General features: G+C 39.7%; 1 protein-coding gene across 7 annotated transcripts in view; it reads right to left on the bottom strand.

Annotated features, from left to right (window-relative positions):
- MRTFA (myocardin related transcription factor A) overlaps window positions 1-23,930 on the bottom strand; it is a 96,287-nt gene that overhangs the window by 28,529 nt on the left and 43,828 nt on the right. For 6 of the 7 annotated variants that reach the window (XM_062587488.1, XM_062587506.1, XM_062587522.1 and 3 more), the window contains one exon: window positions 163-228. The exons of the other annotated variant lie outside the window; for it this stretch is intronic. In XM_062587488.1, the coding sequence (XP_062443472.1) occupies window positions 163-228 (66 nt within the window). The remainder of the gene's footprint in view (window positions 1-162; window positions 229-23,930) is intronic. 7 annotated transcript variants of the gene reach the window in all.

Raw genomic sequence — 23,930 nt, 5'->3', positions numbered from 1 at the left:
CCAACACTTACGAATGAGAAAGTTGAGTGAAACAGGGTGAGGCTTGTAGATAAGATATTTTTCATCCAAAAATGGACGATTAGATGATTTAAATTATATGGGAAACCAGTCTCTGCTCAAAAATAGTTTTTAAAAATAGGAAAAAGTTTAAGTGGTACTTACGCGGCATGATCCCTTGGCTCACCAGCTCCTCCCGTGTGCGTCGCTGCTGGAGCTTCAACTGCAGCACTGCACGACAGCAGAGAGAGGGAAGAGAAGGAGACCCATCAGTGCGAGAAGCAACGAAAGACACATTTTCAAATGCATCTGGTTTTCTTCTTTGGATGCCACGACAAGAGCGAGCAGCAGCAGAACAAGACCCCCTCCCACCCTACTCTCCTGCACTACCGCAATTGCAGAAGTAGCCTTAAGCAGTAAGGTTTCCGTATTCTGCTGCGGGCAACAAGGAGAGGAAGTTGCAAAGGGTCTTGGCAGGGTGATAAAAATCCGCAAAGCCAGGCCTATTTCTCAATTCTTTCTAGAGCACCATGTTCTTTCCAAACCATTAATATCAAAAAACAAACAAAGAAAAACCCAGGCTGACTGTACTCCAGTAAAAACAATGTGACACCCAAACTGCAAAAGACTCCAAAAACTCTAATTGACATGTGCAGATTAAATCGATACAACAAAATTACTGGTCAATAAGATTTCTCTAAATTACAAGGCTGATCTCCTTTCTCAATTCAGAAATTCTTTTACTTTCTGAAACAACTCATGAAGGTGAAATATCATGATATATCTAGAACTGCCCTTGTTCCATAGCAAAAGGAATCCTTTATCACAAGATTTTTTCTATTTATTTTAGTGAAATGGTGCAGAAGTATTATTTTTTATGAAATGCAATTATTTAATTGTTTCTAATACAAATCTCCAGTACACTCATAATTTCAACATTTAGGTTACAATAACAGTTTTCATTTAAACTGTATAATCAAAACGGTATTTTGGAAATTGTTCTTATGAACAATCAAGGACAGCTCCCACATAAAAGGAAACTTTTAAAACCAAAGGAAAAAGAAAATCACACATGCACACATAAGGACATATCAGTTTAAGTTAATCTGAGTGAACATCAACAGATACTGAACCCTGTTTTGATTGTCTGTATAATCAAAAATTGTGTTGAGTACTCAACACAACATATAATAAAATTAATATCATGGCCTTTTTAATTTTAGTTCCTCTGTCAAGCTGATGACTGTTGTATAGTTAACAGAAGTCCACACAAATATAACAGAACCACCAGTGTACAAAACTATAGTTTTACTATACAATCCTATTATAATTGTCATAGTTCCTTTCTCAAATACTTTTCTGTCCAAAAAATTCCTTTCATACATTATATCCAAATTTATACTGTACCTTCCCTAAAGTAGGGATCAAAATACTAAAGGCAAAGATGCCACTTGATCTACTTGTATACATCATCATGCTTTACTTATTTCTTTACATCTCCTACCTGCAGCTTGCATTTGATTAAGACAGACCTTCCAGTAAGGCATCTAGTCTTCATATGAAGTTAAGGGGAGATGAAAATCCTGTCTTTTCTTTAGTTATTTACACAGTGGCTAGCCACTTTCACTTAAATGCACACTCGAATTTTCACTTGGATTTGTCCAGCTTCCACTTCTGTAGGCTCCTGATATATCTTTCTGTTAAAGGCTTTTCACCATCAGAGCAGATTTCCTACCTGCGCAGGTACTTCTGTATACAGGGTGCTATTTCCTTTTCATAAGCTAAACTGAGATTTCTTAATGTATGCATCCTACGGAGGGACCGACTTATTTTAATAAGGGGAAAGGAGAGGGGGGGTGAGTTAGAGCACTACACTAATTCCGTGCTGGGTCAGACAAGAGCCAGAGATGGGAGGAGGGATTGCACAGGGGAAGGAACAGGCCCTTCGCCTGGCTGCAAAACTGCAAACAGAAATGGCAGTCCCAGACTCTTCCTCCCACCCAGCTGTGCAATCGCACTCCCACTTTTGGGCTGGCATGAGCGTTAACATGGTCTCACAGCTGGCCAGTTCACAGAGCTCTTCATTTGTTGGATTAGTTTTGAGGTGGGTCGAAGCCTGAACCAGGTGCCGAGACAGCTACACAAGCGCCAGTGCCAACGCAACGGATGGGACCACGGTGGACAATCTGAATCGAGTCAAGTCGCCATGGAAACGCACCTTAGGCGCCTACATAGACGTTAACTGAGTTGATCTAACAGCTTGCTGGCACACAGGGTCAATCTCTCCCTCCCACCATCCGTTCTCATGCTCAGCCAACTGGTGACTGGACTCAGTAACCCGGCAGAAAACACAGCCAACCTAAAAAGCGAGTAGTTTTCTGTCAGGTTAGTGTGTTGAACAGGACGACTGTATAGTCAGATATTTGCTAAAGCTAACATAAGGTGGCAGGGAGACCGCCCTTTCCAGCAGCAGCGTGCCACTAAGTAATTGCAGCTCTGGTACGTAACTGCACATTAAATCTCTCACTATGGAGCACTTTTTCCACTCTTGAGTCATTGGGGGGGGGGGGGAGACTTGTTTCCATGTCCTGAAGTAGCAAGTATCACTAAATGTGGACAAACTAGGCACAGACCTATAGCATCAGTCTCCCCTACGTTACATGCAGATAATCTTATTACTCATTTCTTCCCACTTATACCTCTAGCAATGTATTTATTAGCCCTTTTTGCCACAGCACTGCCATAGTGACTTGCTACGACTACTTACCTTTCCAACTACTTCCTACTATACCTACTGTTGACCTTGCTAGAGCTACTTACCTTTGCCCTCTCAGGGTCACTGATTTTCAGAGAAAAAACTCCCCCATGCAGGTATCACCTGCATTTCCAGCTCCTTTGGCGTATAACTCTGCATTCAGCTGCATTTGCACGTATTTTGCACAACTAGTCTCAGTTTGCCTAAATGATCTGAACATCTTTTTTTAATTGCCATTAAAATTATCTCTGCCTTCCACCCACCACTTTACTAGCAATCATCCTACATTTATTTCCAGACCCACCAGGCTCATCCCAACTAGAAAAACTTTACTTTCTTTGATTACAGTCAGTTCTCAATCCATTAAGTAGTACTTCGTTTAATTCAAGAGATATTTTTTAAATCAGATATACTGCACTAAGAAGTTAAAGACCTTATATCAGACAACACCTATAACAATCAAATTTCCAATCAAAACAAAAAAAAGTGTTTTAGCAGACCTGTTTTTCAAAAACTGAAATGCTAAATAGCAGAATTATGCTTCTATTCTTACACCATCGAAATTCTTTATCAATTTTTCCATAGTTTCTTCGTGGAACTGATATTAGATTATCCAGTCTTTACCCCACTTACACTTTTTCACTAGTGATGCAAAATGTCACTTCTCTTGCACTCTTCTGAAGTCTCCTGACTATTCCCAGATTTATTAGCAATGAGTCTCAGCAACATAACCAGAGATTTCTTCAAATGATTTAAAATTCTCTTCCTGACTTCAGCTTCTGTTATTAATTTTCTAAATATAACTTATTTATATAGATCAGCTACCATCTATTACCCTTCTTCTCATAAAATGTATCTTTTCTTCTCAATCACTATGTCCCTCCATGGCAAGAAATTACAAACTGTGAAGAGGACTAAATTTCGGAATAGGAAAAGGTCATTTTCATGATATTTTTAATTGGCACTAAGTATTTCTTAGGATTTATGAACCTATATGTGTAGATACTAAGTGCAAGTGATTACCAGCACATAATGCACTTTTTCTCCAACACAGTTCAGTACAGGGATAGGGAGGAGGGCAAAAAGGTTTAATTCAGTTCACTCCTGAATTCACTTTGGCTTAAATAAGTACTTGGAGTTCCAAACGCCATTTCATATATTTAGGAGATCACCTGTTTACGTGTGCAAGTGTGTGAATCCTATATATAGATTAACAGATGTCCCAAGAGCCAATCCAAGGCTGTTGTACATGGAGCTCAGCCAAAAGTCTAGGATAACGAGAGAAATTCAAAGTTACTCAAAGACAGACTGGGGTGTAGCTCTTTCAATCACAAACCAACATTTTTTGGTTTCCTTTACCCGAGCACTTAAATTCTAAATTAATTTTCAATTTAGGAAAATAAAAAGGTCACATAAAAGACAGTATGTATCTGCTGGCTAGAAAATAAGTTTTATAATAGGACTCTCTTATTTGCCTCTTTATGCAACTTGTGCCATAATCTGTGAAGCATGTTATGAGCTTCGAATGCCTGTCTGTTTTTCCTACCACAAATTTGGAATCTTTGATTTATTTCACAAGCAGAAAAATTCTGAAATCTAACTAAAGTCTGCACAAAGTTTTTAGATCTCGAATGAACTATTTCAAGAATTATTAAAACATTCCAGAGAAATCTGGAATATGGCAGAGACGGCTGCTGGCAGCAGTGTAGAGAGGGGTAGAGAAGTGCTTGCGTGGGTGTGTGCTAACAGACAACATTGCAGCGCAGCTACTATCAACAGAGTAGTACTGTTAGTGAGACATAGCAAGACTACTATTTTTTGTTCATCTCACCATAGAACTGCTTTAATAGTGAACCCACAGACACTCTCCAAGAGCAGAGCTTACTGTTCACCTACTCATGGCTGCTGGCAACTCGGAGCAGCGCGTGCTGAGGCTGTGCCCATACGGGCACTTGCAGGACACTCTTCCCTTGCAGCTCCAGCAGAAGTACAGGTGCACTGGTAGTAAGCAGTAGTGAAAACAAATGGTTATGGTGAGCTAAGCTGTTTTTTTGCAAGTTGTGATCTAAACCTACTACAGTGTGTCTCCCCTGACACACGCGTAACTGAAAGCCTTTCCACTTCTAAGCCGCATTTCATGCTTAATACTGTGACTAGAAACTACACTGCAGCCTCTGCCTCTCAAAGAAAACATGTTAACAGAAAGAACACTCTCATCTTGGGAAATACGCCACACACTACGATAGGTTTTCAACAACAACAAAAATTCTGCATTTCCTGTTTCACGAGAAGCAGCAGAGAGAAATGCAATTCTGTTCTGACTACAGTTGGTGGCAAAGCCTAACATACGCTGAATTCAGACTTACTGCCAAAGAAAATTTCACATTTTTGCACAGCTTTTTCTTCTGAGGCATCCCCAAAGACACACGAAGTCACCTAACCACGGTAACGATCAAGTACACCCACAGAGTGGATTACCACACTTTCTGCACTAGCCCTAGTGCAGAATAGGAAGCGAGGAAGACTCGCAGAGCCAAATGAAACTCCCTAGAGGAACTGAGGGAGGCAGAACATACAGCCTACGCTGGAATTCAGTCCAGGCTACCAGTGCAAGAAGGAAGAGTGCAAAGGCCATTTAGACGTAAACTGTGCCTACGAACTAGTAAGGCTGTATGCTTGCAGACATGACTTACTGATTTTGTAAATGCAGTGAAAGCGGTTTGCCTGATAGAAAAATTCATCGCCGTAAGTCACTCTGTAAGCTAGATGACTAGAAAGCGAAACTACCAAAGAACACGGGAAATTAGCCCAACTTCATTAGCTAAGCTGAGGAGAGTGCAAACACAAGTAAAAAGCAGTAAAAGGCAAACTATGCACTTCGATATTCATAAAGGTTCACGGTCATTTATTTAAGCTGCTCAGTACCCCTGCACACCACATTTGAAAGCTCTGTGCTACAGCACCCATTTACTTCGCAAGAAAGCACTAACATAGCATGAGCTGCAATGGAAGCCTGCCCCTTAGTACATCAACACCTCTCCCCCTCCGTACCACCCAAGGTCTTCTAGGTGAATTTTCACTGGCTTAGCACTGACCAGCTCTGACTTGGCTCAGCAGGACTGCAGCCGAAGCACGGTGGCACTAGGCCACCATTTGCAGCCCAAACGTTTATTTTTCAATTTTTCTGTACTCTCTGTATAACACCATTAGACTAAACCAATAGCATACATGCAGCCAACTTCATCATAACATGCAACCAAAAGTAAAGCCTTTGACAACATAGGAATATTTACTGAACAAAATCATCATAGCTTGGTGTGTAACACTGGCCTCTGAAACACAGCAGTATTATGTTAACTGTTGCTTTGGCAGGTGAGGCCACTGCTACATTTATAACTCAGACACCTACAGACATTGTAATTACATTGAGAAGAGCATTTTTTCCTAATTTCTGAGGTATTAAATAGTTTCATTTGGCCAGGAGCCAACACCAAATTCAGCTGTGGAATATGCAGCACATTTGCCATTGGTTTGAATGGGAAGTTGCACCCTCAATTTATAACCAAGTTCAATTGCTTGGAGACATAGTGAGAAAAACCTTCCTCTCACTCCAGAAATGGTCTCTGAGCATTTTTCAACTACGCTGGCTTAAAAACAAACGTTGACTCGTACTAGCACTTTCGTGCTTCGATGGGAAGCCAGCTTAGATTCGGGTTCGTATATCAGCAGGAGCAGCATCTGCTCAGTTCCAATTACAAAATCTTTATATACCGAAGAAGCAAAGGGCAGTTAGAATTACAGATTTTTTTGTATCGTCAACAAGAATCTGCAAAAAATATTTCAGCTACGGTAGCCTGTGATCAATGAGTGAGTACACAATGGTAAAAATCAATTCTGAAAATAACTCTCAAATTGCTGAGGTTAAACAATTTTTTTCCCCTCCAAAACTGCATTTTTCTTGCACTGTCAACAGCATGCCCCATACCACATGGAATTTGCTAGAATGGTGGTTAACAACAAAGAAAAATCAACTTTCTTGGCCTTTTTTTTAAAAGGCAATTTTCTGAGCATAACAGCATTTTAATCCACTAACTGCTGATGGGGAATACATGCTGGCTTTGCGTTTAAGCAGACTGTGCAGTCAACAGAGAAGCATTTAAGTGAAGCAGACTGTAAATGACACCCAAACTGCAGGGATTATACGGCAGTTCACTACCCAGGGAAGGGAATGCCAAAAAGCGTGTCCCTTTTGGGGGGTGAAGGAGAAGCAGCAGGGTACACTGTTGATCCTCACAATTTGCAAGCATCTGCTATTGCTGCGATGTGATTATATTCCTTTGAATGCATTTGAACGGATGGCTTGGAGTGAGCCTGAGCAAAGGGGTAGTTAAGCAGAAGTGTCTTTCTTTACTATTTGAGACTATCTCACGTTCCACTACTGCTTTTCTCTGCTGCAGCAACAACGGCTGCTATTCAAACGCAGGCAGTTTCTTCGTCCCTTCCTTAGCAATCCTGCTAAGGAGAAAAAGGGGGTGCAGTGGTAAAGAAGAGAAAGAGAATTTGTTTTAGTCTCTTAAACTGTTACAAGAACCTTCTACACTAGAGGCAAAACCCACTTATTTATATTCATGTCATGCTCTTCTCTTTGTGAGAAGTGGGACTGCGATCACTCTCCCTACAACCAAAGAGGAGCAAATCCTGAACAGAAAACAAAACCAGGATCAGGAGTGCTTCCTTATTACAGATCACGTGAATGATGAAAGTGGATTTCTTAGCAGCACTGTAGAAATTCACACGTCCTACTGCAATATGCTTAGGTGAGCAGGCGTTTCTTACCATTTTAGTGAATATTTATGAATACTGATAGCCTCCATTCCCAGCTCTGCTTGTGCAACAGAGAACATCCTAGACACAAAGCCAAACAGGAGACTTAACCAAGGAAAGCCATACAGCTGCATCAAAGGCAGATGTAGTATAGAGGACTTGAAACTTTTTTCACAACCATCTTTTCTTTCTTATCCTCTTAGTAACTTCTTGCAAGCATTAAAAACCTGTAGAGATGAGAACAGGAGTACAATTCAGCCTGATGTAGACTTAAAATCTCTCTCAAGAGCTTCTCAAAAAACAGAACAGATCCTTCACTTCCAAAGCCACAACTTTCAAAACATTTCGCAGTGGATGTGCTAATAGTAATCCAGGGATATACTGTGGGTCACATAATACTAGCTCTTTTCTATCCAGCACTTCCAAAAACCTTCAGGCTCTCAAATGCCCAGAAGCTTTTAAAAAGTAGCTGGAAAGTACAGAAAAGGAGTAAGTCTAGCCATCTCAGCTGGACATTTAAGAACACAAAAAGATGAGGAAAATAAATTGACTCTCACCCTCAGGAAAAGAGGAGCCTTTTTTCCCTTGATAAAATCGCCCTCTTCAAAGTTTCTACAGTTTTCTACAGCCTAAAATGTTCTTGGGCTAATATAAAATCATTAACACGACATGCAATTCAAACATACCTGCTGATAAATTAGAAGCACTGTTTCAAAGAATTAGTTTTGACTACTAGAAGCAAAAAACAGCTACAGGACAATATTCCCCTTAAGTGTTACTTGTTGGGAAAACACTGTTGAAAGAGAAATACGAAGAATGAATCAGTTTTTCAAATGTTTTCAAAGGATGCTGAATCACTGACATGTACTGGTTTTTTTTAAGAAATCAATGTTATGAGTCGTTAAGCAATGAATTTAGTGGAGACAGACAAATACAGATTCTTCAAAAATGTTATTTTAGCAGTATCAAAGATCCTACCCTACAGAAGAAAATGACCCCAAAAGAATATGGAATCAGAAGCAACACAATCAAAAGAGGGTATTTCCATCTCCAAATATTACCACAAGATAATACCAAGTGCCTCACACTCTTCGCATAGAGAAACAAGCTACCTGGCCAGGTCATTCCTGAGGCTTCAATACCAAGTAATGCTAATTAAAAACTGAATTTAGAAGATATAAATTCACCATTTACAGTAATTTTACCTTTGTTGTAACGTTATGTTACAAAGCCAACAAAACCAGTAGCACGGCCGAAGTAGCACAACCTAATTTGAGCTGACCTCTCCACAGGAGAGAGGAGCTTCTCCTCTTTGGTGGTTCATCAAGGCTGCAGCCAGCTCTGGGCTTCTAAGTGCACCCAGGCAAACCGAGACCTCACCCACAGCCTTAGAAGCTCACACTCTCAGTCCTCAATTTTGCAAGCAATTATACGTGCTTATTTCATGGGCATTAATCATATGTACAAATCTAAATTGATGCAGAACTGTTGATATAACTGAGATCCAAAAATTACCCTGAATTTTGTGGAGTTCTTTTATGCTGTTTTAAAACAAACCCTAGCTGTTTCTGTGTATCTCACAGCACTTGCCTTTATGGTCCTCCTCCATAATTTAACTCTCAACATTTCCATTAAACATGTAAAATTAAGGGGGGGTTAATGCAATTTTAATCACTGCTACTTTTTAATGCAATGTCAGTTTTTGTCTTCTTTAATGTTGATGTTAAACTTCATTTTAAAATCTTTCACACAAATATATTACTATTAGTAAGGTTATCTATTGATAGACTAGAAACCCACTTTTATCATAAAATCTTGGTACAGAGTACTCCAGCACTCATTGGAACTGTTAAAACAGGACTTCAAGAAATTAATTTGCTATACATGTAATCGGGTATATTTAGTAAGATATGCGACATGCAAAAGCGTGCAACAAGCTTGTCAACAGGAAAAGTTGATTTTCTTTCTGTGCAATGTACTGATTCTTATAAAATCATTTAGTCCCAGAAATACTGGTTAGGTAAAAATTGAGCATGTGCATAACTAAGCACATATCCATATCTATGCAATCTGGCTACCATGCATGCTCCAACTAGAAGACCTGTAACAAAATATTATGTAGAAAAGTCTACATAAAATTGACATGAGAAGATAAATATTTTCTGTAATCACTGCTTGTTGGTGCCACCTGTATATCCCTTATTGCTATCTATAGCTCAGAGAGAAATATTGGGGGAAAAAGTTTTCTGATTTCACAGAGAATTTCCCAACAGCAAACTCTCCACGTAAACTTCAGTGACATCTATACTGATCTATATGTTTCCATGAAACAACAAGAAGGAACTAGTAATGCCCTGAACCTTGCAAAGAAGAACCTTGAAAGAAATCTTCCGAGCTAATTTGATATGATGTGGCATACAGGGACAAATAAAGGAAAAAAAAATAAATGAGCAGACATATCCTGGCAATCAGATCTACAGCTGTCTACTAATGTGACAGCACAAAAGGTAAGCTGCACAAGGGAAAAATAAGTTTGCAGCCTTTTCCTTTTTTTCTTGCAAAGATAGATATCTCTCTGCCTGCAAGAAGAAAGAGGTCTAATCTTTTTATTTTTCTTAAAGATCAAGCATGAATTATTTATATTTTTTCTGAAAAATGATACAGCAGAAAAAAGAAAACATGCTGTTTAGAAAAATCAGAATCTGAACAATTTTTCATTTTATTTAAAACTCTGAGTTCAAGAGTTTGCTAGCTTTCTTCTCTTAATGGATAGTGTGTTTTATGTGTTTCATTAAACAGAAAAAAAAGTCAAGTCTCCAGTGCCAAGACACATTCATAAAACACAGTTTTGATTAGACAACTTTATAATACTAAAGTTGATAAGAAAATGTTTCTGTGCTTCTTTCAGCTATAAGAAGAAATACAGTGTAGTATTTTTCCTTTACAGCTCACCTCTCACACTGCAATTTCAGCTCCAGTGTACTAACGAATTCTCAGAAACCAAAACTTCCTCACATATTTCTCGGTGACCACATTGGCCCAGTGCTTCAGCCTTCCTTCTACCACAGGGCACCCTCTACAGATAAAAGCTAAAAGCTTCCTTCACAGAAATCATCTAATGGTCAAGATACCAAAGAATTTCTGTGGCAAAAGCTGTGATATTTCCATATATGAGCTGTATTACTGGGTTTTCCACTTAAATGTGGAATAACTCTACATTTCCAAGACTGTTTCATATTCTTAACCACATATAAAAGTTTGGTTTATTGAAACCAAATGCAAACTAGAGAAAACAGTTTTTTGGAAAGTGGTTAAAAGAAGACAGATTTAAATACAACAGTTCTTTGGAAGAAGTAATTAGCTTGTTATATAGAGAATACAGAAAGCTGGTCATCATAACTTCAAACTAGCTGGCTAGAGCATCTCTCTCCAAGCTTCAGTTTGATTGACTGTCTTGACAGTTATTCACAGGACATTACAGGCAAAATATAGACTCAGGGCTTTCCCTATCTGGCTAGCATGCCTGCCACCAACTAATCTCCAAAATCCAGCAGCCTCTTCTAGCAAGAACTTCTGGTGGATGCTACAAGGAATTTCCCTACAATTAAAATTCAAGTTAGTGAGAAAGATCTTTGCTGTTTTCTCAAAGTTTGCAGAGAACACATGCCACAAGCATGACCTTTGAGGTTCAAAGATCCCTGCCTCTGTATTGCAAATCTGCCACCTCTTTACAGTTTAAGTATAAATTCTATTACAATTCTACTTCTACTTATAAAAAAGTTACAAATTTAAGCCACAGTCGTCATATTCCTGTACACTAGAAATGAGTTCCCCCACAGCTGATCCCCCAAACTGAAATTACACACAAAAAGCACATAAAATTCCCTTGAATTCTTTAAACTCTGATCACACACATCTATCTACTACCTTTTACTTCCTTTCTCTTTGCTTACTCACCTGTTTTCAAAACTAGTCTACAGGTCTCCAAGACACTTTATTACATTTTTCCAGGAGGGAAGATGTAAACAAATGAGGCTGTGATGTTCACCGTGTTCCCTAAGTGCTATCATAGCCATAAATATATAACTAATATTATGCTGTGTAACAGATCAGTCAGCAAACCCCCAAAAAACCCTGCAGTCCAGAATGGCCTGCCTGACCCCTAACTTCAGACCGGCAGGCAAGTTCTGCAGATGTTTAAAATGTGACTGCTGCCTCAATTCTCTGCTGAAGGGCACAGAAAAGACAGCAGGTAGCAGCAGGTGCCCCTGCATTTAATACACAGTGGAAGGTTCATTCCAGCTCTGAATGGAAGTGGACTTTTGCTAACACACTGAAGCAAGTGAAGGGCAGTCGCGTTTCCATTCTATCTTTCCCTCCAGCAAAGAGGCAGTGAGATAGCTAAGTGGTGACAGTGTTTGTAACCATGGTAGTTAGATTCACAGTCACGTGTCAGTCCTGAAGACACAATCCTAGCTTTAAACTGCCCATAGTCAATGTGACAGCTATTATTAGCAGCAGTAAAACAGTCTCTCAGTAAGCCACAAAGGTACTCTTTGCTCAGTGTCTACTTCTAACGTGTCATCCTCCACTTCTGAAAAGTGAGAATTAAAGAACATGGAATAGGTGGGGGCTTAGAGGGATATTCATATGTAGGTATAATATAGAGGCCTTTAAGCTTAGGAAAGTCGAGAAAAGGAGCATCAAAAGAGCATCATAAAGAGCATTTTTGCAGGAACACCAAAATAAGGAAGAAAACCTCAGGAGTGTTTACAGGGCAGATTACATGCTGCTTGTAAGACTGAACAAATTATGCAAAGGGAGCTTCCAGCACTGCTGTGAAATTTATTGAAATAACCAAAGAACATAGTTACTACTGCTTTCAATTCCTACCAAAAAAAAAAAAAAAAAAAAAAAACAGCTATAGTATCCAAGCTCTTAACACCAATTAGCAGCTTGAAGCTGGGAAAACTCCACACAGAGGAAGTTCAGAGTGGATCTCTTCCTTCTGTTAACCAAAGCACCTCACCCAGCGATGCTCCCCCCAACAACCCAGCTATGCAACAAAATGTTTGCGCCACAACAACTGATCCAGTGAGGAAGGTTACTAAAAAGCTGTTAAATGTGTCAGCTGGCGGGGTATAGCAGAGAAGTTACAGGAAATAATCCTCAGAGCAGTGACAGGCTCTCAGACCACAGTCAGAGTTTTGACTCCCTGCGCTGCCGGGGGGAGTGCAGATCACAGAATGAGGTCTGCCTATGTCTGGCTGCAACATATGATCCTTGTCCATACTTTGGGGGGAAGAGGGGCTACACAAAACCTTACTGGCCACTCTATTGTAAAACATTCAAATGGCCATTTTTTATTTTCTTTACAATTGCTTACATTAGAAAGACCGTATTAAAATGAAAGTGTCCAGAAATCCTTAGTTTCACCAGTTTTCACTGTCAGTTTTGGAAGAAATCCATGCCCCGAAGCAGTATATTGCCCTCCTCCATATTATTAGCCTTCCTACACGTTCCTTGTTGCCTGAATCAGGATTGATCTAACTTGAGATGGCAGAACTGCAGACTAGAAAGTTAAAATCTCTGTTTTCTTGGAGCAATTTATATAAACAATAAACCTCGACACTAAGTTACCTGCACAGTTCTTCTACCCTTCTCATCACAACATGAAGAAAAATCCTGAGTACACTGATCAACAGAAAAAAAAAAATTGTTGTTCTTACTAGCTACTACCATATTGCAATGTAATGTAGCTACTACAGGTCTGCTCTTAACTTGTAAGAGATATTATATGTTAGTAAATTTTACATACGACCAGGACAAAACACTGTGCCTACCTTCACTAGCCGAAGTAACAGAAAGAAAATAGGGAGTTCTGCTTCGTGTTATGCCATTAGGCAGATTATGCATCCATCAACAGGGCCCCTGCAAGAATAAGGAACAGAATTTGCCCCACAAGGGCCCACTGCATCTTTTCAGCTGATAACCTAAACAACATCAGGGCCATATCCCATTTTCTACTATAGGCTGCAAAGATTCTTGCCAAGAAATGTGCTGCTTTAACATTTTGAATCAAAATTTATTGATGCAGCAGGTGACAAGATCAGTAATTCAATGCTCAGAAAAGACTGGATAAATGGGAGTTGGGGCATGAAAGGGAAGATCTAAGGAGGCGCTTACTTTTGGTAGAAATGTTCTTTGAGCCATTGATCAATGACATACAGGTGTGACAAAATGCTGAAAAATCTGAGGTGATCAGCTACAGATCATATAGATGATAAAGTACCAAGATCAGATTTACACAAGCAGTCTGATGCGGATTTGAGAAACATGAGCAGAGACCACAGCCATCACTGACCCTATCTTCTTTTGTCAGGAGAACCATGGTGACATCCTTCTGGCAAGAGCTGTGAACAAGTATGTAACTACAAGAGTTGCTTCTGGATGCAAAGCAGGCAATCTGAGCTTAAGTAGCACAATTTTATTTTCAGGAAAACATCCTGTTTTGAACAGCTCCCAGAAAGTCTAAGGATCAGTCATTTTCTGTTTAAAAGTATAAACACATATTTATTTATTTTTAAAGTGAACAACAAATAATTATCAAATAATTAATAACTACAAAGCCACAGAAGTTTTTTTCCAAGGTTTATTCACATGCCTCACAGTTTCTGGGAATAGCAATACCCCAGCACCCATACACAACTCAGTTCCACTGTGCTGAAATTAATCTGATAGTCCACAAAAAGTTCTTACTGCAAATTTTACTTGGTGAGATTACTAATTCAAAGCATCGTCTGCATAAATGCAGTTGACAGCTGCACTCACTGCACCACACCCATTTTCTACTCTTTTTTAACTCTGGGTGTCAAGCCCTTTACATCTTCTTGCTCTTGCAGGTCTCAGTCTACAACTCTTTCTTTTTAGTGTTGCTTAAAGAATTACAGCAGACATTTTTAAAAAATTAATTATATCACAGTATGGTAAACAAGCTAGCTTGTCCCTCTCCTCCTCCTCCCATTCCCAGCATGAAAATAGCCAAGGCAAATGCAACAGCTGGGGATCATTGCACTGACAGGAATAGTTCAGTAAACTCTGAGAGGGGAAAACATGTCATATCCAAAAAAACTAAAAACACATTAGGGCAACAGGACCAAAAAGAATACTGGAATTCAGCATCAGGGATACAACTTCAGCTGCAACTCTCCTTCCACTGATCTGACTTATGAAAACACCAGTCACTCACTGTTAACTCTTTCCTTCAGCTTCCCACTCAATGTGTTCATGTCATAAAGTTAACAAATATCCTGAAACAGTCAAAGGAGGCACATTGGGAATTAAGGAAAAATAAATTTAAATTGCCATCTTACTGACAGCTTCAAGCGACCTCCCATTGACATATCATTACCTTATCTGCACTGCACTGCTTAAGCATAATCACAATTATTCTGGCACAGACATTTGTGAAGAATAGTTGCAGCACTGGGCTACAGAGACCCTAAACACATACGCTGGGTGCACCTCTAAAGTTGCTGCAAGAAACACCAGAAGGTTAGCTCCCCATACGCCAGGCACATTTTCTGTATTTTTGTGCGTCATAGCACCATGTGGCATAAACAGTTCTTAATTTTGGGATGCATCTAGACATAATTCAGAGCTGTGTCTTACATTTTGTGAATCGTTTCCAATGTTCCTTATCCATGCATTTGCATGGGGCATCACTCAGACATCTCCCACAGCAGGTTCAGGTCCGTTCTGAACTGGGAAGACACAGATTAACCCTTACAGGAAAACAACATCCTGCATCTCAGAGAGATGCCCTGGAGCTAGGGGCATCCCTCTTGCTGGGGATCTTCATGGTGTTGAGAGCTACCAAGTCTATTCGTGGAGGTTCTTCTGCCCTCTACTGGATGAGGTACAGGCCACTGACTGTTTTACCTTCAGGTGCCTGAACACATACGACAATAAGGCCTAGATCACTAGTCAAAGAAAAATATATTAACAAGCACTTGCATGACTTGATCTCTTCAGAGTACTGAACAGATATTAATAGTTTAATCAAAGGCTAAGCTAACTCAAATTACCTCACATTTGCTGTGGACCAAGAATGTGCACACAGTTATCACAGATCAGATGGCATGCAGTAACTTGTTCATGTGTCTGGGCCCTGAGACACAGATCCTGGAAAAAGACAGGTGAATTTCACTGTCAGACTCTAAGTCACACTGAATATTTTTGAAGGAGGACTTGCGAAAAAGCATTTAGCCGGAGCAACCAATGAAAGTTAATGCACAGAAGAGGAAAAGTGGGCATTTACTTTTGGAAGAATTCACCTTTCGGTTAGAATCATAAGAATGCTAATCAGCTGTTGAGTAGCTTTATGAAGTTTTCCAAAACCTGAAATTCTTCTGACTCATCTTTCTTTAAGCACTACCACACTGTTGTGTTAAATGATCTAGGAATTGCAAACTGGCCTCCAGTATTCAGAAGCCAAATCACTCTAGAGCATTCCTGAATAGAAAACATGTTAATGCATTTATGGATTTTATCAATTTTACAAATAACTGCCCCAATACATAGTTTGAAAAATATAAGCATATGTTGCTTGACTTCCCTATGTCAAGTACATCTGTGTGGAAGAAACTAGCAGTTCCCAAACTTCATTATGTCAAATCCCACATTAAATAAATAAATAAATAAATAAATAAGAAAATCAGATTCAGGATACCATCTGTTTTCCAGAGGTAAGAAAAGTCTACTCTATATGGCTACTTCTCATGAGATACAGTAAGTGAATAGGAATGAACACTGTCAACATAATACAGATGCCTCTTACTTGACTAGCTTTAAGAGGAGGAGAAAGTAGACTGGTACTCATTCACTTGTTTGTGGTAAAGACTGCAAAAGAGCAGTGCATGAATTTTCTGCCTTTGGTGATAAAAGAACTAAGCTATCCCACCATCAGCCAAAACTAAGGCACAACAGCCCTTACAGTTTCATCTCTGCTAATTCTTGAGCTCCCGACCTTCTGTAAGGGTTTAGATGCGAGTGCATCTGCTTCTCCACTGTCTTCAAGATTTGGCTCTGCAAAAGACAGCGCGCATGCTGTAACCCAAATACAACAGGCATCCTGAGAACGCTGGAGACTGAATGGAGCAACAGTAAAGCTAAAAGGTTATTCTTTTCTGTTTTGAAGTCTAAGAAGTAGCCGGGATCTACTTCTCTTTCCTACCCTTCCTGTTTGGTAACTAGCGAAAAGTAGCTTTCCCCATCACACATGATATTAGAATATTATGAAACAGCGATGAAGTAGGCAGATGAATATTGCTAGTCTTTGCAGAGTCTTCACATCTTTTTAAATTATTAGAATTATACAAGAATTCAATTATCTTAATTCCTTTCAACTTAGACAGCAAGCAAACATTGTGCTACTGATTAAAGTACCATAGAATTGCATTTTCTTTATTCTACATCTTATCCCACTCAACAGCTCGAGATGTTTAGTGATAGGATGAAAGATATATCCTGGCACATACAAATGCAGACTGTTCACCTTCTGTAAAATTGATGTCTTGCAAAATACAAGACAATCTGCAAGTTCTGGCTTTTTTTTTCCCTTTCCAAGATTGATGTGTGCTGCAGTTCTTTGCTTCCAAAGCAGACATAATAATCTGGAAATACCTCAAATACTAATGGACTGATGACTCCTCAATTTTAATTTGAAGACTGTGACTTCATTTTCATTTTCCATATGTCTTGGACAAGAATATTCCAATCTCAAAGAAACAAATAAAAATAGGTAACAAAAAGAGTAGTATTTTTAAAATCTAATAAAAACCCGCTTTTTATATCTGACAGAGGGGCTTGATAGGGGGAGTGACAGCAGGGAGTAGAAACTTAACTGCTTTGTTTTGCAGCCTCAACAGTCCTAGAGCAGTATACGAGAGAAAAATCCTCTAAATAAAACTGCTAAAAGTGTCCCATGCGCTAGCCACCTTTTCTTAAAAAACACGGCCTTATTCTATCCGGCTTTTTGTCCTCAACTCCTTTACCTTTCTGTCCAAAATGTCACTGAAAGTCATCTTCCTCCCCTCTCAGATCACATTTCACTCTCTTGAAATCAATCATCACCTTACTTCTGAGGCCACTGTGCTGAAGATCCCTGTTCACACCCACAAGTCTCAAATTTTCACCTGTAGCTAGAGGGGTCCACTATTTCTGATAAAACATAACCCCTTTGTTTTATTCTTCCCTCTAATCTTATCCCACTGTGTGTTGCCATCTATTATGTTGCTCACTGTGAATGTACTCTGTTCTTCTCAAATTTTTTTCCAATTCCAAGAAATCCCTCCAGATCCTCTTCTCTCCTCATAGATAGTACCTCTCAAAATTTAACTTCTGTCTACATAATCTTTCAGAATCATGACTCAAAAGCCCACAAAAATTCACATGTATTTGCAGGAGAATACCATTATCTAAAACAAAATCATATTTAGATGTACACATTCCACTCCTTCCACACTCTCCAAATAGCAACATGCTGAAACTTAAAACATGATACTCTATCCCCTTCAAGACAAAGAGCTTCCACTCCAAAACCAGCCCGTATGCTGCTATTAAACAGCCTCAAAACACTGCTCATAGAGCCCTAGAGGAACAGAGAAGAGAAAGACATTTAAACTTTGAAATTAAAACTTTGAAACACAAGTGAAATCATCCCAAGATCTAGGCACTGCAAGCCATTGCACACATAACTCTAACCTAGTACTGTGATATGCTTAAGGGTGTCCTCAGGAATGACAGGTCACAGGAGTCAGTGGGAAACCCAAACTCTGGACAGCTGCCCAGGTTGGACAGAAGAGGAAAAGCAAGCAGATTCAATATGTTAGGAAAAAAAAACCACACACACACACACCAAAATTATACAGTGCCTAAAACAAAGAAAGCAGAGCCTGCTAACCTTCTCGCAAGCTGTGGTATGAATCCTGGTATGTACTTGAACAGCTCTTCCCTTGCTTTGACACAGTCTCTGCAAGCGGCACAATCCCAACATAGGTAGGCTGGAGTGTCTTGGCTTTATCCAACATATTAGAGGAAATCCCTGAACCTGAAGGCAGATTCGATTCTGTAACAGAGGAGGCGTCTCAGGCTAGTGGAAGGATGCTTAAGACGCAGTCACAATCTCTTTCTACCAGGTTTCTGTCACTGCACCAAGAGGGAGAGGGGAAAAAAAGTAGCTTACTGCTAGATTCCAAAGCTGTGCTTGCATAGGAACAGAGAGACACTTGAGGCAGAGACAAATCCTGAGAGCCAACATCTAAAGATTAGAATCAGCAAGTCTCTTGGCAAAACTTTTCTTCCTACTATCTCAAAACTCAGACAGAAACTTCCCTGTTTCAGCAAGCGGGTGTAAGCATTCAGGATCCCAACATGCAGAGCTGTACTTATCAACAGACGCGTGGACTTCTTCATGGGGCCACTTGCAGTAACAGCCAACCTCATTCACCCAAAATAGTGAACAGTTGGTTTCTCTACTCACACCACAGACACCTGCCAGACAGGCAATATCATGTGATTTAGCACTACCCTCCCTCCCCCTGTAGCTCCCAACTGTAAGCATGGTGTGCACACAGCTAGGGGAACACGCGGTTCTCGAAACAGAAGCCACGTTGCCTTTCTCCCCCTTCTCATTTAAACTATTAGAGAATGACTTTTCTTTGTAAAGCAAGGTAAATTGACATTTCTGGAAATAAAGTTCTTGCACGGATTGGCTCTGCGACTGCATATAGGCAACTGCAGGCTATTTCTATACAAGCACATGTTCCTGCCTCTTCTTCCGTCAAATCTTAAGCTGGTAGGAACGCGTAGCAGAAGATAACCAGCAGACCTTAATCAATAACCCTCTGCTGCAAGCTACTAAAACTTCAGATTCTATGTTCATTTGGAGGTAATTGTCTCACTGGGAACTTATTTAATACACATCATGAGTGGGTGTCATACAGCTGACATCTTTGGTTACATGGACTACCCAGGCTGGTACTGGAATTGGAACTGGTGAGAGAAAGGCATGTTCCATGCTAGCAACAGCCAGTAGATGCTCTCAGAAGTACTGCTAAATGCTTTATTGTTTCTTAATCTGAAAAAATGCATTACGAAAGATGCAATGAAGTCTGCAGAAAGAAAAAAAACCAGAAAGCTGATCAATAAATACACATATCTGACAAAAAATATTCCAGTATCTTTCCAGAAAGACATATGAATAGTAATTGGTGTCATCCAGCAAATATGAAGTAAAGATTGTTGTGGACCTTACAAAAATAAGATGATGAATATTCCAAATCATATTGTAACAAAATATTGGCACAATCTCCATTCCATATTCCACTCATCCTACTCCAAATTGAGACAAAAATTTCTCATCTCGAAATAATTTGAGAGGCATCCAACCATTTTACAGAGCAAGGCTGGAGTGAGAACCACAAGGAAAAAAGTCTCTTGAAAATGAAGTTAAAAACTGAGGAAAGCATTGCTCAACCAAACTAAAAAAAACGCACCACTTTAATTCTGCCATAAGGGACACAAGAGAAAAAAAATAAAATATCTTTTTAGGTTAGAGACTAAAAACTAATATACAAAATTTTACATGCTTATTAAATAATGCTACATGGCATCAGTTACATTTCTGAGGACCTTCAGCAAAATACTTCTTACTTGAGGTATTTAACCTTCACTCAGAATAAGAATCCAGACCCCTATGAGTAAAAGAATGCCCTTAGTGATAAATACAAAGCTCCCTAATAGTACTATCCCCTGAATTACAAATGCATACTCTTAGCACAAACTCTCATCTTAAATTAGCCCAGTGAAAGTTCAGTTTCACAATGACCTTTGGCCAATTTAAGTTCATATTCCTGCAAAAATGAGTGATCTTGCTCTTGGATGAGCATTAGCAGTCATGAGGCTGCACCGATCTGCCTCAGGAAGCTGAGCCAGCCGACTATAAGCGTGCTAAATAGCCAGCACGAAGGAGGGGAAAAACACACTATACAGACCTCCCCTTTCGGCAACAACACAGAAGTGCACAAAGAGTCAGGCCTGATACTCTGTGTAGACAGGTCCCATAACTACTGTAATTATAAAGAAGAACTACCCTGTGCCAGACTAAATCCTACTTTGTCTGGCAAGCAATATACTGTCTGGATGGTGGAAACAAAAAGATTTAGCTACAGAAATCAAAGATTAGTATTACTCTGACAAACAAGGCCTCTGAAATAACAGCTCGGTACAGTGTATAATGCCTGGCAAATGTGACTGCTCTATGCAGTTGGCATACAGATACCCACATATTACTGAAATAGCCCAAAGATGTTGCCTGAGTTCTGGTGAGGCGAACTTTAAGACATGAGAAGAGAGATGCACCAAACAGCTAATTATATGTGAGATATAGCATATTACCAGTTTTGGCAATCTAACAAAATAATCTGTCCTCTACTGCTACAATTGGCGACTCCAACTTGATGCAGATTTGATCTGCTCAGTATATTGCTGCAGAGCTGCAGATATGCCTGCAGCACATACCTTCCTCTCTTCCTGTGCGGGAAATAGCTTGGGGAAAAAAAAGATTGGTTGAATAGTGGTTTCAAATGACCTTTGGAATTTTCTATTAAATCTCAATAAAATCTTTCCTTCACAAAGCAAGATTTTCTAAAATTTTGTCCTACAGTGCAAAACCTTATTTACCATTCTAGGAGAAGGCAGTTATCCCAAACAGAAAAGCATGAGCTGGAATATTCCAAAAGGGACTTGGATAATGCTCTACAAGCTGTAAGAGGACAAACACTATGGGCCTGGACTGGAGGAGAACTTCAGCCGTGAGTACACACTTGTGAGGTATCTCTTCATACATGAGTAAAGACCAAGAGCAACTTACCTCGTATGAAACATGGATACTGTTACCAGATGTTGACAAGCATCAAAAAGTTAAACAAGAGTTTAATTTGTCTTACTGTATCCTGATCTATTGATAAGACACGAGAGATGACATGGAAAGAACTGTCAAAGGTCTGGAAGAACAAGTAAGGCCTCATGAATAGCTTAGGCAGGGTAGGTGGAAAGATCTGTTTCATTGCAGAGGCAAGATACCAACAACAGTCTGTTGCTTAACCACTCTAGAAAAGAAGCATCAACCTACTCCAATGCATGACTGCATGACAGCATCTTGCACAAGCTCTACTCTCCTTAGCAACAATGGTTTTCGCCTGAAAGATTACCTGTATCAATGGGACCCACAGCTATAACCTAGCATTTTGCCCAAAGATACCTAAAGTATATCTGATAACTGAGATATTTGCCACAGATTTCTGGCTTGGAAAGCATCAGGCACAATCTTCATAATCGTTCCAAGAAACATCTATTGAGCCTTGCATCCTCTTGACTTTCAAGCGTGAAACACGATACAAACTGTGGGAATGTATTCTTCCTCAAGAGGCTGCATTACTATTTATACCCTCACATAGAAGTAAGAAGTATCAACACATGTACATATGGCTTGCACAGATACTGCTGCTAGCACTGATGCCTGGTGGGTGTAGAATGCAATACTCCTATTTGAATGTCACTTACCATTACTTACCATTTTGAACACTTTCATTAACTTTCTCTTTTATTTTTCTACTCTCAAAAGCAGAAACAGCATATAAACAGCAGCTTATTCAAATTCACTTTCTGTGCTACAAGAGAAATATGGAAGAGTGAATGACCCTAAGGTTAAATTCTAATCTTGCCAGGGATAGTTGACCTTCTTTAAACTCTCTGAACATACAAAATTTTGCCTGTGCAGAGGTAGCATCAGAACTGCAAGGTGAGAGAATTTAAAGCCTGCTGTTGCCAAAAAGGTCACTCCCTATCCACCTTCTCCTCCTCTTCTCCCAGCCATCCACTCTCTCTGCATGCTTAAACCAATTCTGACATTCATCTAGTATCTTAATGAGTCAATTCAATCTACTAAACAGCCTTACCAACAGGTAAGACAAGCACCAGAGCTGGTGGCTGGCATACACAGCTGGGAAGTAAGAGCACTACCAGTTTTGGCAGAGGCTAGACTTTCAATCAGCTTAGGCGTAGCATGAAACTGCATCCTCAGTCCTATCAAAAAAAAAAAGAATATATTCATTAAATTAAAATTAATGGGAAGATAGAAAGCTTGCTGACAAAACCAATTAAACATAAAATGTGCACTTTTTCCTTTTACCTCCAGGTTTCCCTGCAGCTCAATGCAGGTTCCCTGTCTTCCTTTCCTCACTAATAATATTCTCAGATGACAAAACGCTTGCAGGGATTTGCATGCACACAATTTAGTGATGAAGTCCCAGCAATGCACCATTAAAAACTGGCTAACAGCTGCAATATATGTTCCCTCAGACAACATGAGAAAGATTTGAGTCTGGGTGTGAGCCAAATGAGCCCTTAGAAAGAAGTATGAGCCCACTACATGTAAGCATCTGTCTCTGATTTTTCTACCAAGCACAGAAAGGCAGAAAAATAATAGAATCCTGAATCTACATCACTGTAAAGTTTTGATGTCTTATAACTCTACTCATACTTTCATACTTGTAACATATTTTATACTTCAAAATAAATACAGACTTCTCACTGATACTTGTGCTGCTCACTTCTCAGCTAAGCTTTGCATTTATTTAATACGAGTTTGCTTTGGATGTTCCCAGGATTCTGCCTCCCACCAATGGTGACCTTCAGGAAGAGGTAGAAACACCAGGCTGGAAGCACTGTACATTCTTGCTTCTCCAGTTCTCAGGAAGAGCCTGAAGTTTACATACTCTGATCCTTTCAACCAGCTGCTGACAGTTAATGCTGACAGTTAGTGCTCAGAAGACTCCTAGACATGACAGGTGGCCAAAGGTAAACCTACTTGCAGATGTTTAAAAAAAAAAGAAAGAAAGAAAGAAAGAGGACAGCAGACATGCCTGGGAATCTGGATCTTTGCCTCAGTTTTTGAGTGGCTCTTCAGCCCCTCAGCCCACTCTGGGATATACCACCACCTCCACTTTTGGCAAGTTGGCTGTCATTGAGCTCTAAATACTGTGAGCTGAAAGTTTAAAAATAGCTGCTGCACAGGCTGGAAAACCTATCAGATGATGTCAACATGCATTTTGAGCCCTCCCTTCCCCCCCACCACTTCCTTTTCTATGTCACTTTCTCATTACCTCACTGTCTCTAATTCTGAAAGTGCTTCTCTCTGCATCTTTCAGCTGCCAAAGTGAACTTTACACAGCAGCGAGAGCCAAATCAACCCCCAGCACATATATAAACTCTGCCACCCACCCCATTCCTT

This window comes from Rhea pennata, chromosome 1 (assembly GCF_028389875.1).
Source record: "Rhea pennata isolate bPtePen1 chromosome 1, bPtePen1.pri, whole genome shotgun sequence".
NCBI lineage: Eukaryota > Metazoa > Chordata > Aves > Rheiformes > Rheidae > Rhea > Rhea pennata.
Note: the sequence above shows the minus strand (reverse complement) of the source record. Positions and strands in the feature narration are given on the sequence as shown.